At 44.1% G+C, this 13,789-nt stretch overlaps 1 protein-coding gene across 11 annotated transcripts in view; it reads left to right on the forward strand.

Moving 5' to 3' along the window:
- LOC115115357 (liprin-beta-2-like) overlaps positions 1-13,789 on the forward strand; it is a 110,226-nt gene that overhangs the window by 78,557 nt on the left and 17,880 nt on the right. For 10 of the 11 annotated variants that reach the window (XM_029643849.2, XM_065022395.1, XM_065022397.1 and 7 more), the window contains 5 exons: positions 11,349-11,460; positions 11,817-11,849; positions 12,410-12,471; positions 13,328-13,403; positions 13,632-13,738. In XM_029643849.2, coding sequence (XP_029499709.2) covers positions 11,349-11,460; positions 11,817-11,849; positions 12,410-12,471; positions 13,328-13,403; positions 13,632-13,738 — 390 coding nt within the window. The remainder of the gene's footprint in view (positions 1-11,348; positions 11,461-11,816; positions 11,850-12,409; positions 12,472-13,327; positions 13,404-13,631; positions 13,739-13,789) is intronic. The other variant, XM_065022396.1, reaches the window with a different exon arrangement.

The following is a 13,789-nucleotide window of genomic DNA, read 5'->3' on the forward strand; positions in this document are numbered from 1 at the left end:
AATCTGTTTGTTGACTTGGCTTTCAAGACCTTAGAAAGGCATGGTAGGATAGATATAGGTCTGTAGCAGTTTGGGTCAAGAGTGTCCCCCTTTGAAGAGGGGGATGACCGCAGCTGCTTTCCAATCTTTGGGAATCTCAGATGACAAGAAAGAGAGGTTGAACAGGCTAGTAATAGGGGTGGCAACAATTTCGGCAGATAATTTTAGAAAGAAAGGGTCCAGATTGTCTAGCCCGGCTGATTTGTAGGGGTCCAGATTTTTCAGCTCTTTCAGAACTTCAGCTGAATGGATTTGGGAGAAGGAGAAATGGGGAAGGCTTGGGCGAGTTGCTGTTGGGGGTGCAGTGCTGTTGACCGGGTAGGAGTTGCCAGGTGGAAAGCATGGCCAGCCGTAGAAAAATGCTTATTGAAATTCTCAATTATGGTGGATTTATCAGTGGTGACAGTGTTTCCTATCTTCAGTGCAGTGGGCAGCTGGGAGGAGGTGTTCTTATTCTCCATGGACTTTACAGTGTCCCAGAACTTTTTAGAGTTAGTGTTGCAGGAAGCAAATTTCTGCTTGAAAAAGCTAGCCTTGGCTTTTCTAACTGCCTGTGTATAACGGTTTCTAGCTTCCCTGAACAGCTGCATATCACGGGGCTGTTCGATGCTAATGCAGAACGCCATAGGATGTTTTTGTGTTGGTTAAGGGCAGTCAGGTCTGGGGAGAACCAAGGGCTATATCTGTTCCTGGTTCTAATTTTCTTGAATGGGGCATGTTTATTTAAGATTGTTAGGAAGGCATTTTTAAAAATATCCAGGCATCCTCTACTGACGGGATGAGATCAATATCCTTCCAGGACACCCCGGCCAGGTCGATTAGAAAGGCCTGCTCGCTGAAGTGTTTCAGGGAGCGTTTTACAGTGATGAGTGGAGGTCGTTTGACCGCTGACCCATTACGGATGCAGGCAATGAGGCAGTGATCGCTGAGATCTTGGTTGAAGACAGCAGAGGTGTATTTAGAGGGGAAGTTGGTTAGGATGATATCTATGAGGGTGCCCGTGTTTAAGGCTTTGGGGGTACCTGGTAGGTTCATTGATAATTTGTGTGAGATTGAGGGCATCAAGTTTAGATTGTAGGATGGCTGGGGTGTTAAGCATGTTCCAGTTTAGGTCGCCTAGCAGCACGAGCTCTGAAGATAGATGGGGGCAATCAGTTCACATATGGTGTCCAGAGCACAGCTGGGAGCAGAGGGTGGTCTATAGCAGGCGGCAACGGTGAGAGACTTGTTTTTAGAGAGGTGGATTTTTAAAAGTAGAAGTTCAAATTGTTTGGGTACAGACCTGGATAGTAGGACAGAACTCTGCAGGCTATCTTTGCAGTAGATTGCAACACCGCCCCCTTTAGCAGTTCTATCTTGTCTGAAAATGTTGTAGTTTGGAATTAAAATTTCTGAATTTTTGGTGGTCTTCCTAAGCCAGGATTCAGACACAGCTAGAACATCCGGGTTGGCAGAGTGTGCTAAAGCAGTGAAAAGAACAAACTTAGGGAGGAGGCTTCTAATGTTAACATGCATGAAACCAAGGCTATTACGGTTACAGAAGTCATCAAAAGAGAGCGCCTGGGGAATAGGAGTGGAGCTAGGCACTGCAGGGCCTGGATTCACCTCTACATCGCCAGAGGAACATAGGAGGAGAAGAATAAGGGTACGGCTAAAAGCAATAAGAATTGGTCGTCTAGAACGTCTGGAACAGAGAGTAAAAGGAGGTTTCTGGGGGCGATAAAATAGCATCAAGGTATAATGTACAGACAAAGGTATGGTAGGATGTGAGTACAGTGGAGGTAAACCTAGGTATTGAGTGATGAAGAGAGAGATATTGTCTCTAGAAACATTGAAACCAGGAGATGTCATTGCATGTGTGGGTGGTGGAAATAATAAGTTGGATAAGGTATAGTGAGCAGGACTAGAGGCTCTGCAGTGAAATAAGCCAATAAACACTAACCAGAACAGCAATGGACAAGACATATTGACATTAAGGAGAGGCATCCTTAGTCGAGTGATCAAAAGGGTCCAGGGAGTGGAGAGGTTGGTTTGGGGGTCACGGCGATTTAGACAGCTAGCCAGGACATCGGTAGCAAGCTAGCATAGGATGGAGGTCTGTTGTTAGCCACCTCTTGCGTTCCGTCAGTAGCTTAGTGGAGTTCCGTGTTGTAGAGGGGATTAGTCCAAATCACACAACAACAAAAAAAATAAAAACAATAGATATAGATAGATAGATAGATCTAGATATCCAACTTTGATATATATACTGCTCAAAAAAATTAAGGGAACACTTAAACACCACATGTAACTCCAAGTCAATCACACTTCTGTGAAATCAAACTGTCCACTTAGGAAGCAACACTGATTGACAATAATTTTCACATGCTGTTGCGCAAATGGAATAGACAACAGGTGGAAATTATAGGCAATTAGTAAGACACCCCCAATAAAGGAGTGGTTCTGCAGGTGGTGACCACAGACCACTTCTCAGTTCCTATGCTTCCTGGCTGATGTTTTGGTCACTTTTGAATGCTGGCGGTGCTTTCACTCTAGTGGTAGCATGAGACGGAGTCTACAACCCACACAAGTGGCTCAGGTAGTGCAGCTCATCCAGGATGGCACATCAATGCAAGCTGTGGCAAGAAGGTTTGCTGTGTCTGTCAGCGTAGTGTCCAGAGCATGGAGGCGCTACCAGGAGACAGGCCAGTACATCAGAAGACTTGGAGGAGGCCGTACGAGGGCAACAACCCAGCAGCAGGACCGCTACCTCCGCCTTTGTGCAAGGAGGAGCAGGAGGAGCACTGCCAGAGCCCTGCAAAATGACCTCCAGCAGGCCACAAATGTGCATGTGTCTGCTCAAACGGTCAGAAACAGACTCCATGAGGGTGGTATGAGGGCCCGGCGTCCACAGGCCCAACCCCGTGCAGAACGTTTGGCATTTGCCAGAGAACACCAAGATTGGCAAATTTGCCACTGGCGCCCTGTGCTCTTCACAGATGAAAGCAGGCTCACACTGAGCACATGTGACAGACGTGACAGAGTCTGGAGACGCCGTGGAGAACGTTCTGCTGCCTGCAACATCCTCCAGCATGACCGGTTTGGCGGTGGGTCAGTCATGGTGTGGGGTGGCATTTCTTTGGGGGGCCGCACAGCCCTCCATGTGCTCGCCAGAGGTAGCCTGACTGCCATTAGGTACCGAAATGAGATCCTCAGACCCCTTGTGCCTTGTGAGACCATATGCTTGTGCGGTTGGCCCTGGGTCCCTCCTAATGCAAGACAATGCTAGGCCTCGTGTGGCTGGAGTGTCAGCAGTTGCTGCAAGAGGAAGGCATTGATGCTATGGATTGGCCCGCCCGTTCCTATGTCTCGCTCCATCCACCAACGCCACAGACTGTCCAGGAGTTGGCAGATGCTTTAGTCCAGGTCTGGGAGGAGATCCCTCAGGAGACCATCCGCCACCTCACCAGGAGCATGCCCAGGTGTTGTAGGGAGGTCATACAGGCACGTGGAGGCAACACACACTACTGGGCCTCATTTTGACTTGTTTTAAGGACATTACATCAAAGTTGGATCAGCCTGTAGTGTGGTTTTCCACTTTAATTTTGAGTGTGACTTCAAATTTCAGATTTTGTTGTCCGCACATTCAACTATGTAAAGAAAAAAGTATTTAATAAGAATATTTCATTCATTCAGATCTAGGATGTGTTATCTTAGTGTTCCCTTTATTTTTATGAGCAGTGTAATATATAAATATGTATATATATACAGTGCCTTGCGAAAGTATTCGGCCCCCTTGAACTTTGCGACCTTTTGCCACATTTCAGGCTTCAAACATAAAGATATAAAACTGTATTTTTTTGTGAAGAATCAACAACCAGTGGGACACAATCATGAAGTGGAACGACATTTATTGGATATTTCAAACTTTTTTAACAAATCAAAAACTGAAAAATTGGGCGTGCAAAATTATTCAGCCCCCTTAAGTTAATACTTTGTAGCGCCACCTTTTGCTGCGATTACAGCTGTAAGTCGCTTTGGGTATGTCTCTATCAGTTTTGCACATCGAGAGACTGACATTTTTTCCCATTCCTCCTTGCAAAACAGCTCGAGCTCAGTGAGGTTGGATGGAGAGCATTTGTGAACAGCAGTTTTCAGTTCTTTCCACAGATTCTCGATTGGATTCAGGTCTGGACTTTGACTTGGCCATTCTAACACCTGGATATGTTTATTTTTGAACCATTCCATTGTAGATTTTGCTTTATGTTTTGGATCATTGTCTTGTTGGAAGACAAATCTCCGTCCCAGTCTCCGGTCTTTTGCAGACTCCATCAGGTTTTCTTCCAGAATGGTCCTGTATTTGGCTCCATCCATCTTCCCATCAATTTTAACCATCTTCCCTGTTCCTGCTGAAGAAAAGCAGGCCCAAACCATGATGCTGCCACCACCATGTTGACAGTGGGGATGGTGTGTTCAGGGTGATGAGCTGTGTTGCTTTTACGCCAAACATAACGTTTTGCATTGTTGCCAAAAAGTTCAATTTTGGTTTCATCTGACCAGAGCACCTTCTTCCACATGTTTGGTGTGTCTCCCAGGTGGCTTGTGGCAAACTTTAAACAACACTTTTTATGGATATCTTTAAGAAATGGCTTTCTTCTTGCCACTCTTCCATAAAGGCCAGATTTGTGCAATATACAACTGATTGTTGTCCTATGGACAGAGTCTCCCACCTCAGCTGTAGATCTCTGCAGTTCATCCAGAGTGATCATGGGCCTCTTGGCTGCATCTCTGATCAGTCTTCTCCTTGTATGAGCTGAAAGTTTAGAGGGACGGCCAGGTCTTGGTAGATTTGCAGTGGTCTGATACTCCTTCCATTTCAATATTATCGCTTGCACAGTGCTCCTTGGGATGTTTAAAGCTTGGGAAATCTTTTTGTATCCAAATCCGGCTTTAAACTTCTTCACAACAGTATCTCGGACCTGCCTGGTGTGTTCCTTGTTCTTCATGATGCTCTCTGCGCTTTTAACGGACCTCTGAGACTATCACAGTGCAGGTGCATTTATACGGAGACTTGATTACACACAGGTGGATTGTATTTATCATCATTAGTCATTTAGGTCAACATTGGATCATTCAGAGATCCTCACTGAACTTCTGGAGAGAGTTTGCTGCACTGAAAGTAAAGGGGCTGAATAATTTTGCACGCCCAATTTTTCAGTTTTTGATTTGTTAAAAAAAGTTTGAAATATCCAATAAATGTCGTTCCACTTCATGATTGTGTCCCACTTATTGTTGATTCTTCACAAAATACAGTCAGTTTTATATCTTTATGTTTGAAGCCTGAAATGTGGCAAAAGGTTGCAAAGTTCAAGGGGGCCGAATACTTTCGCAAGGCACTGTATATATTCCTTCAAAATAAGGATATGTACATTTGTTTTCTATATCTATGGGGAGAATGAGAAAAAAATATATAAAACAAAACAAATCGGGAAAAGGGAAGAGCGAGACCAAGCGAACAATGCTTTTAACATTGACTCGATCTGACAGCTCACTCTTACTCCCCCGTCCTCTCCGACCAAGAACTAATAATACAGAACATAGCATGCTCCAATTGCTATGTGTTATTCAATGTACGGGTTCTGCAGAAGTGAGGTGAAGGGGGTTGAGGGGGGCGATACGTACATGTCTCAGGCTGCAGACAGACTGCCATGTTTAGAAGATCTATCTATATGCTGTGCTCATCCAGAGGAGACGGCTCACAAGTGTTTGTTTGTGTGGGTGTGAAGGGTAGATTATCGACTCTGAGACTTCCAACCATTGAGTTCACTGACCAAGTGCATGACCCTCTATAGGAGTCTCTGTGGTCATTGACTACCATCCACAGGCTTCAGGCAGTTAAGCCAGAATTGTCCTAGGCAGGCAGGCAGGCAAACAATCACCATACTGACCTCCATGCTTACCCATATTTTATTATTGTATTAGTGAGGTTCCCTTTTTAATGTGCATGTGGTCTATTGGGTTTGTACCAGGGGTTGGAACCGGTTCAGGGTACAGAACCAAACAAACTTTTTTGAGGAACAGAATCCGAACCGGGAACAAAAGTGATCTATACTGTTCCAGAACTGTTTTAAAAACATGGGAACTGGATAATAACGTTATTTACGTTCCATACATTTTCTTCAGTCTCACAAACTCAAGGCGCCTATGCAAAGCACTCACTCTGTCACTCAGAAACGTATTCCAGTGTCTGAAAATCTTTGCCAGTGTGTGTGCATGTGTAGGCAATCTGCCCCTCCCCTTCCCGAAGCTTAGGCTACTGTAGTCTACTGACATCAAGCGTGATTCATAAATTAGGGAGAGATTTTTAATTTGAGAAGAATGGATTCCATTTTTCAATGCTAGTTATGGATACTATAGTTATCATATTTCACATTCGATTTATGAACTACAAAAAGGTAAGACGTGTTTTTAATTCTGGTGCCGCTCTGCACACACAAGCTTGTTAGCTAGCTCTGGTCCAACTTTAAGCCAGCCCTCGGAAGTTCAAAGACATTCAAAGTTCCTCCATAGAAGTCACTCCTCTGTAGGTATAATTCTGTGGGCCTAATTCAGATCATGTATTTCATAATGCCCAGCGCGCCAAGCCCTCTCTCGCTCTCTTCCACCCGCAAAATTTGGCTCCCAGCTCGCAATTAGGAATCGGACCAGAAGTGGCCAGAACTGATTGAATTGGCCCGGAATCAGGTGTCAGACTCGGCCCGGAATCAAAATGAATGACTGCCCAGAATCGCCGACCGGAATTTGCCGGCATCTTACCAGAATCCCGATGCAAATTTAAACAAATGTATACAAAATTACCACGATTTAGTCATTTTAAACATGACTATTATACATCTTATACATAGAAATTATACCCATTCACAAAAAAAACATCTTGTGTCAGAGGAAACACCATACACCTGGTGACCTTGTCAGCGTACATGCACCCAGCCCGCCACAGGGGTCGCTACAGCGCGATAGGACAAGGACATCCCGGCTGGTCAAATCCTCCCAAAACATAGACAACACTGGGCCAATTGTGCGTCGCCTCATAGGTCTCCCGGTCGTGGCCGGCATGGGTCTCAAACCAGCATCTGTAGAAACTCAGTTTGCACTGCGATGCAGTATCTTAAACCACTGCACCACTTGCGAGTTTCCATCCACAAAGTTTTTATTGCCTTGCACAGTATCAAAATACTAAAATACTACACAGGACTCTTAAAGAATTTAACTTAAATGTTAATTGTATTTTCTAATACAGAAACGATGAGGAAAATATGGAAAAAATAAATAAATAATGAAAGGTTCATTATATAAAGCAGCCCGTGTAATCATCTGCCAGAGAGTAGCCCCAATCAGCCCGAGCCCCAAGTAATACATTAGGGCCAGATAACTCACACCGGAATCGACCCGAACTTAATCCCCGCATTCTAGCCATTATTAATACTGCAGAAGGCGGCCCAGACTCGGGCCATATGTGACTCTACGGCCGAGTGTGACTGTCATCCGAGTGCCCCGACTCTCATCCGTAATCGGCCCAGATTCACTGTGCTAGCTGGGCTGCCTATGCTAAAACAACTATAGCTTACCCACGCCATAGCAAGCTGCTCCATCCGCACTGATTGGTGAAGTAATTTAATGTTGAGCTAATGTAAAAAATATATATATGTGTTTAGAAAGGAACAATATAAATCTGTTCTTTTTGGGGGGTTCGAACAAGTTCAACACTTTATTTTGCAGGTCAAAACAGTAAAATGGAACAAAAAATGGTTCTGTTCTACATGATTGAACTAAAATAATTTCAGTTTCAACCGCTGATTTGTACTGCAGTGGTGAAGTGTACTGCTCTCATCCAGCCTCATTCTCCATTTCTGTCTACTACTGCACCTTATTCCAAGCCCCATTGCTCAACCCTTAACCCATTGTGTTACTAGATAAGGATTGCTGCCCCATGTCTGTGTGGATAGTTACCTAGTGTTTAAAGTTTTTTATTGACTTCATACTGAATTGATCAGTATTTGTTTGTCCTCCCTATGACACTAAGGACCTAATCAGGAATTATGCACCACACCCCTCTCATGATTTTCCTAATTGAGGAAGACATCATTGCCCTGTCACCTTGGAACTACAGTGGTGTCTGAAATTATTGGCGGCCTTGATAAAGATGAGCAATAATGACTGTATAAAATAAATTCAAATTCTGAGCTACACTACATGACCAAAAGTATGTGGACACCTGCTCGTCGAACATCTCATTCCAAAATCATGGGCATTGATATAGAGTTTGTCCCCCCTTTGCTGCTATAACAGCCACTCGTCTGGGAAGGCTTTCCACTAGATGTTGAAACATTCCATTCAGCCACAAGAGCATTAGCGAGGTCGGGAACTGATGTTGGGCGATTAGGCCTGGTTCGCAGTTGGCATTCCAATTCATCCCAAAGGTTTTCGATGGGGTTAGGGTCAGGGCTCTGTGTTCTTCCACACCAATCTCAACAAACCATTTCTGTATGTATCTCGCTTTGTGCACGGGGGCATTGTCATGCTGAAAAAGGAAAGGGCCTTCCCCAAACTGTTGCCACAAAGATGGAAGCACAAACTCTAGAATGTCATTTTTGCTATAGCGTTAACTGGAACTAAGGGGCCTAGCCTAAATGATGAAAAGCAGCCCCAGACCATTATTCCTCCTCCACCAAACTTTACAGTTGGCACTATGCATTGGGGCAGGTAGCGTTTTCCTGGCATCCGCCAAACCCAGATTCATCCGTCGGGTTGGTGAAGAGTGATTAATTACTCCAGAGAAAGCTTTTCCACTGCTCCAGAGTCCAATATCGGCAAGCTTTACACCACTCCAACCGACGCTTGGCATTGCGCATAGTGATCTTAGGCTTGTGTGCGGCTGCTCGGCCATGGAAACCCTTTTCATGAAGCTCCCAATAAACAGTTCCTGTGCTGACGTTGCATCCAGAGGCAATTTGGAACTCGGTAGTGAGTCTTGCAACCGAGGACAGACGATTTTTACATGCTACACGCTTCAGCACTCGCAAGTCCCATTGCATTACAGTTCGTTTTGAGTTTGTTTCAGATGATTCTGTGCCAAATAGAAATGAATGGTAAATAATGTCTAATTGTGTAACTGCACCGGGTTTGCCAGTTCTTGCTGTGAGATGTTACCCCACTCCTCCACCAAGGCACCTGCAAGTTCCCGGACAATTCCTGGGGGAAAGGCCCTAGCCCTCAACCTCTGATCCAACAGGTCCCAGATGTGCTCAATGGGATTGAGATCCGGGCTCTTAGCTGGCCATGGCAGAACACTGACATTCCTGTCTTGCAGGAAATCACACGCAGAACGGGCAGTATAGCTGGTGGCATTGTCATGCTGGAGGGTCATGTCAGGATGAGCCTGCAGGATGGGTACCACATGAGGGAGGAGGATGCCTTCCCTGTAACGCACAGCGTTGGGATTGCCTGCAATGACAACAAGCTCAGTCCGATGATGCTGTGACACACCACCCCAGACCATGACGATAAATGCCAATCCGACAATCACACCTGGTGAGACAAAATTGCGACTTGTCGGTGAAGAGCACTTTTTGCCAGTCCTGTCGAGTCCAGCGACTGTGGGTTTGTGTCCATAGGCGACGTTGTTGCCTGTGATGTCTGGTGAGGACCTGCCTTACAACAGGCCTACAAGCCCTCAGTCCAGCCTCTTTCGGCCTATTGCTGGCAGTCTGAGCACTGATGGAGGGATTGTGCGTTCCTGGTGTAACTCTGGCAATTGTTGTTGCCATCCTGTACCTGTCCCGCAGGTGTGACGTTCGGATGTACCAATCCTTTGTAGGTGTTGTTACATGTGGTCTGCCACTGCGAGGATGATCAGCTGTACGTCCTGTCTCCTTGTAGCGCTGTCTTAGGAGTCTCACAGTACGGACATTGCAATTTATTTCCCTGGCCACATCTTCATGCCTCATTGCAGCATGACTAAGGCACGTTCACTCAGATGAGCAGGGACCCTGGGCATCTTTCTTTTGGTGTTTTTCCAGAGTCAGTAGAAAGGTCTTTTTAGTGTCCTAAGTTTTCATAACTGTAATAATTGCTTAATTGCCTACCATCTGTAAGCTGTTAGTGTCTTAACGACCGTTCCACAGGTGCATGTTCATTCATTGTTTATGAGTCATTGAACGAGCATGGGGAACAGTGTTCAAACACTTTACAATAAAGACCTGTGAAGTCAATTGGATTTTTAGGAATTATCTTTGAAAGACAGGGACCTGAACAAGGGACATTTCTTTTTTTGCTGAGTTTGTCATGGAAAGAGCAGATGTTTGTACATGTTTGTACACTGTAATGTTTGTACACTCAGTGTAATTTCCCCCCCAAAAATGTGCCTACAATATAACTCAGTATTTGAATGATTTATTTTATACAGTCATTATTGCTCATCTTTATCAAGGGTGTCAATAATTTCAGGCCCCACTGTATATCTGTAGGAGACTACGGGCTCTATTCCATCCGCATCGCAGAAGTTCAGCTTTACAGCTTGATTTAAATGTAAAGGCAATGTTCCCACTTTAGTGGAGACTTTATTCAGGGTAAACACTGCATATGTCATCTCAATCAGAAGTTACCTTTACATTTCTATCACGTAAACTGTAACGCTTCAGCTTTACAGACTGATGTCATTATCAAATCAAAGTTTATTGGTTGTGTACACAGATGTGCAGTTGTTATCGCAGGTGCAGCAAAATGCTTATGTTTCTAGCTCCAACAGTGCAGTAATACCTAGCAATAATAAACAAAACACATGGAATAAAAACAATTCAAGAATATCAGAACGAGCAACATCTATACACATAGTGGTGTGTATAGACGTTATGGACAGTATATGAATAGAAAAGGTTTGTACAGCAATAGTTATATAGGATGAGCCATGACTAGAATACAGTATATATATATAAAGTGGGTAAAATAATATTTAACCTTTTATTAAAGTGACCAGTGTTCTATGACTCTATGTACATAGGGCAGAAGTTTCTAAAGCATAGGGTAGAGTACCTAGGGGTAGCTGGCTAGTAACACTGACTAAAGTTCAGAGCAGTGTTGACTGTTTAACAGTCTGATGACCTGGAGATAGAAGCTTTTTATCAGTGTCTCGATCCCAGATTTGATGCACGTGTCAGTCTCCATCTTCTAGATGGTAACGTGGTGAACAAAGCCGTGGCTCGGGTGTCTGTGGTTGTAGACATGCAGTATTGACTTGGATCACTCCATTGACCGTGACCCTCTCTCTACAGGTGGAGATAGCAGACTTACAGCAGATACTGTCTTCCAAAGATTCCGAGATCGAGGGCCTTCAGAGCCAGCTGGTCTCCAGAGGCCCAATGACCAATGAGAATCCAGAGAGAGGTAACCTTACCTGTCAAACACACATCATACATCATCAGTAACAAACACCAGGGGACTGACACTTGAATGCATAGGGTCATTAATACAGTGGGTCCACCTCAAACTAAATATCATCCACTAATGCTTATTCTACTGTCAGAGCAGGGGGGAACTTTGAACATTGACATTTGATAATACGAACTAATGATACCAATTGAACCCAAGTTATGGTTGTTTCGAGATCGAATTTGACATTAAGCTAGTCAACTGCATGTGTGATGTTAGGTATGGTGCCTCGTTCAAATAATACCTAACAAATGCCTTCTCTCTGCCCCCTCCACTGTTGTTTATTTACTCTATGCTGCCCCCTGCTGTAGTGGAGGTCTTTAGGAGACTGCTGACAGACCAATGTAAGGCTCTAGTCTGACTAAGCTTGTGTAATTGTGGTCCTGGTGCAATTCTGCTCTGCCGTCACTGCCTCTCTGTTCTGCTGTCTAATCCACGCTGGCATGCTGTCATGTCTGTCACACCCATTCCATCAGCCCTGGCAGCTACAAAGGAGAGAAGGGGGAGGAGGGGAGGGAAGCTCTGACACATACTCCTCATACTCACACTCATGAGAACAGTCACTCCTCTTTCCCATAGGGCTGTTCATTTAGCTCTCGTTTTGTCACCTATGAAGCCAAGGTCACTAGGCCAAACATATGAGCCCTGTTCTCTTTCAGAATTTAAAGGTGCAATCTGCAAGATTTGGGATAAAGCTGGCCAATTGTCATTTCATTTAATGACATACCCATTGAAAAATATAACTTATAAATGCCTCATGAGCTCATGACTACAACTTGATTCAGGGGTGGACGGGGACCAGAAATCGGCCCTGGCATTTTTTTCCTTAAAGCCCTTACACCAGCTCTTTTTTTTAGATTATTACTCTCGTGATTCACAAAAACATTTTTTTTTCATTTTTCAGACCAAGAATTCCAAAGGTTGAAAATGGGGATGGAGTCGTTGTTAGCGGCAAATGAAGAGAAAGTATGTTTTAAAAACTCAGTTGAATAGTGTGTATATTGTGTTATTTAGCTGATAATGCCCGATAAGACGGTGTTTGGAGGATATGTTCGTTGAGGGCGAGCAAACCGTGCCAATATATCCTCCAAACACCGGCTTCGAGGGCATTATCACTTTTATTAAACAGGTTACCAACATATTCAAATAATGATTGACATATTTTCATTAAAACTGTTATTTTGAATAATTTATTCATACTATTTCATCCTTCCACAAGATATAGTTCCAACACAAATCTAGGGTTGCTGGTCGTTCGTTCTATTGGTTCAGTTACCAGAGACACGACCCAGTCGTTCAGTCTTTTTATTCTGTATCTATGGACTTGACCCAGTTGTTCGTTCTAAATGTTCCAGTTCCATAGTGCCTGGAAATGTTCTTATCCCTTGTTAGCTAACCAACTACAGCTAACTTACAGTCACGTCAAACATCAAAAAGAATAACAACAGTAGCTGCATTTGCATTTGTTTAAGCTGTTTTCTAGTGACATTTATTTGGATACATCCATAACAATGAGTTAATGAGGCGCGATTTTGCGTGGCATAAAAATGTGCTCTCTCGTCAGGACACTGTTGTTCAGAGGAACTAGCGAACAACACAGCTAACACAATCACTGGATTGCGCAGTCAGATGGAACAGAGTAAATAGGAATTTTAACGTCATCAATTTAGCCGGTGGTAACTTGTGGAATAGACACCGGCTGGAATGCGGCTTTAACCAATCAGCATTCAGGATGAGACCCACCATTGAATTAACATATTGTAATTTGTTGACGTTGTACAAAGTGAAGGTATGTTATTGAAGTCCTCTCTATTTGTGTCAGGACCGTCACATAGAGGAGCTCACTGTTCTCCTGAGACAGTACAGGAAGATGAAGGAGGTGATGGCCCTCGCACAAGGTAATACACACTCACTGCATATACACACTCACTGCTTTAAAACAGGGCACACTCACTGCTTATACACACACACTCTCAGAGGTAATAAACATTCAAGTATTTTTCAAACAAGCTTTGTAAATAATTCAAAGAATGTTGAAGATGGTATGCATTGAATGATAATGGTCATAGCACTGCATTACGTGTGTGTGTGTGTGTGTGTGTGTGTGTGTGTGTGTGTGTGTTTAGTGACCAGTGAGAAGCTCCTTGTTGGGAGCAGTGAGGAGGAACTGAGTGGGAGTCTGAAGATGAGAGCTCTCACACATAAAGCTCATTCAGACATCATCCGTTCAGAGGTAAGAGACCTCTACGTGCTCCTCCTCTGGGAACCACTAAACACAGTACTA

The sequence above is a fragment of the Oncorhynchus nerka genome, linkage group LG9a, assembly GCF_034236695.1.
Source record: "Oncorhynchus nerka isolate Pitt River linkage group LG9a, Oner_Uvic_2.0, whole genome shotgun sequence".
Taxonomy (NCBI): Eukaryota; Metazoa; Chordata; class Actinopteri; order Salmoniformes; family Salmonidae; genus Oncorhynchus; species Oncorhynchus nerka.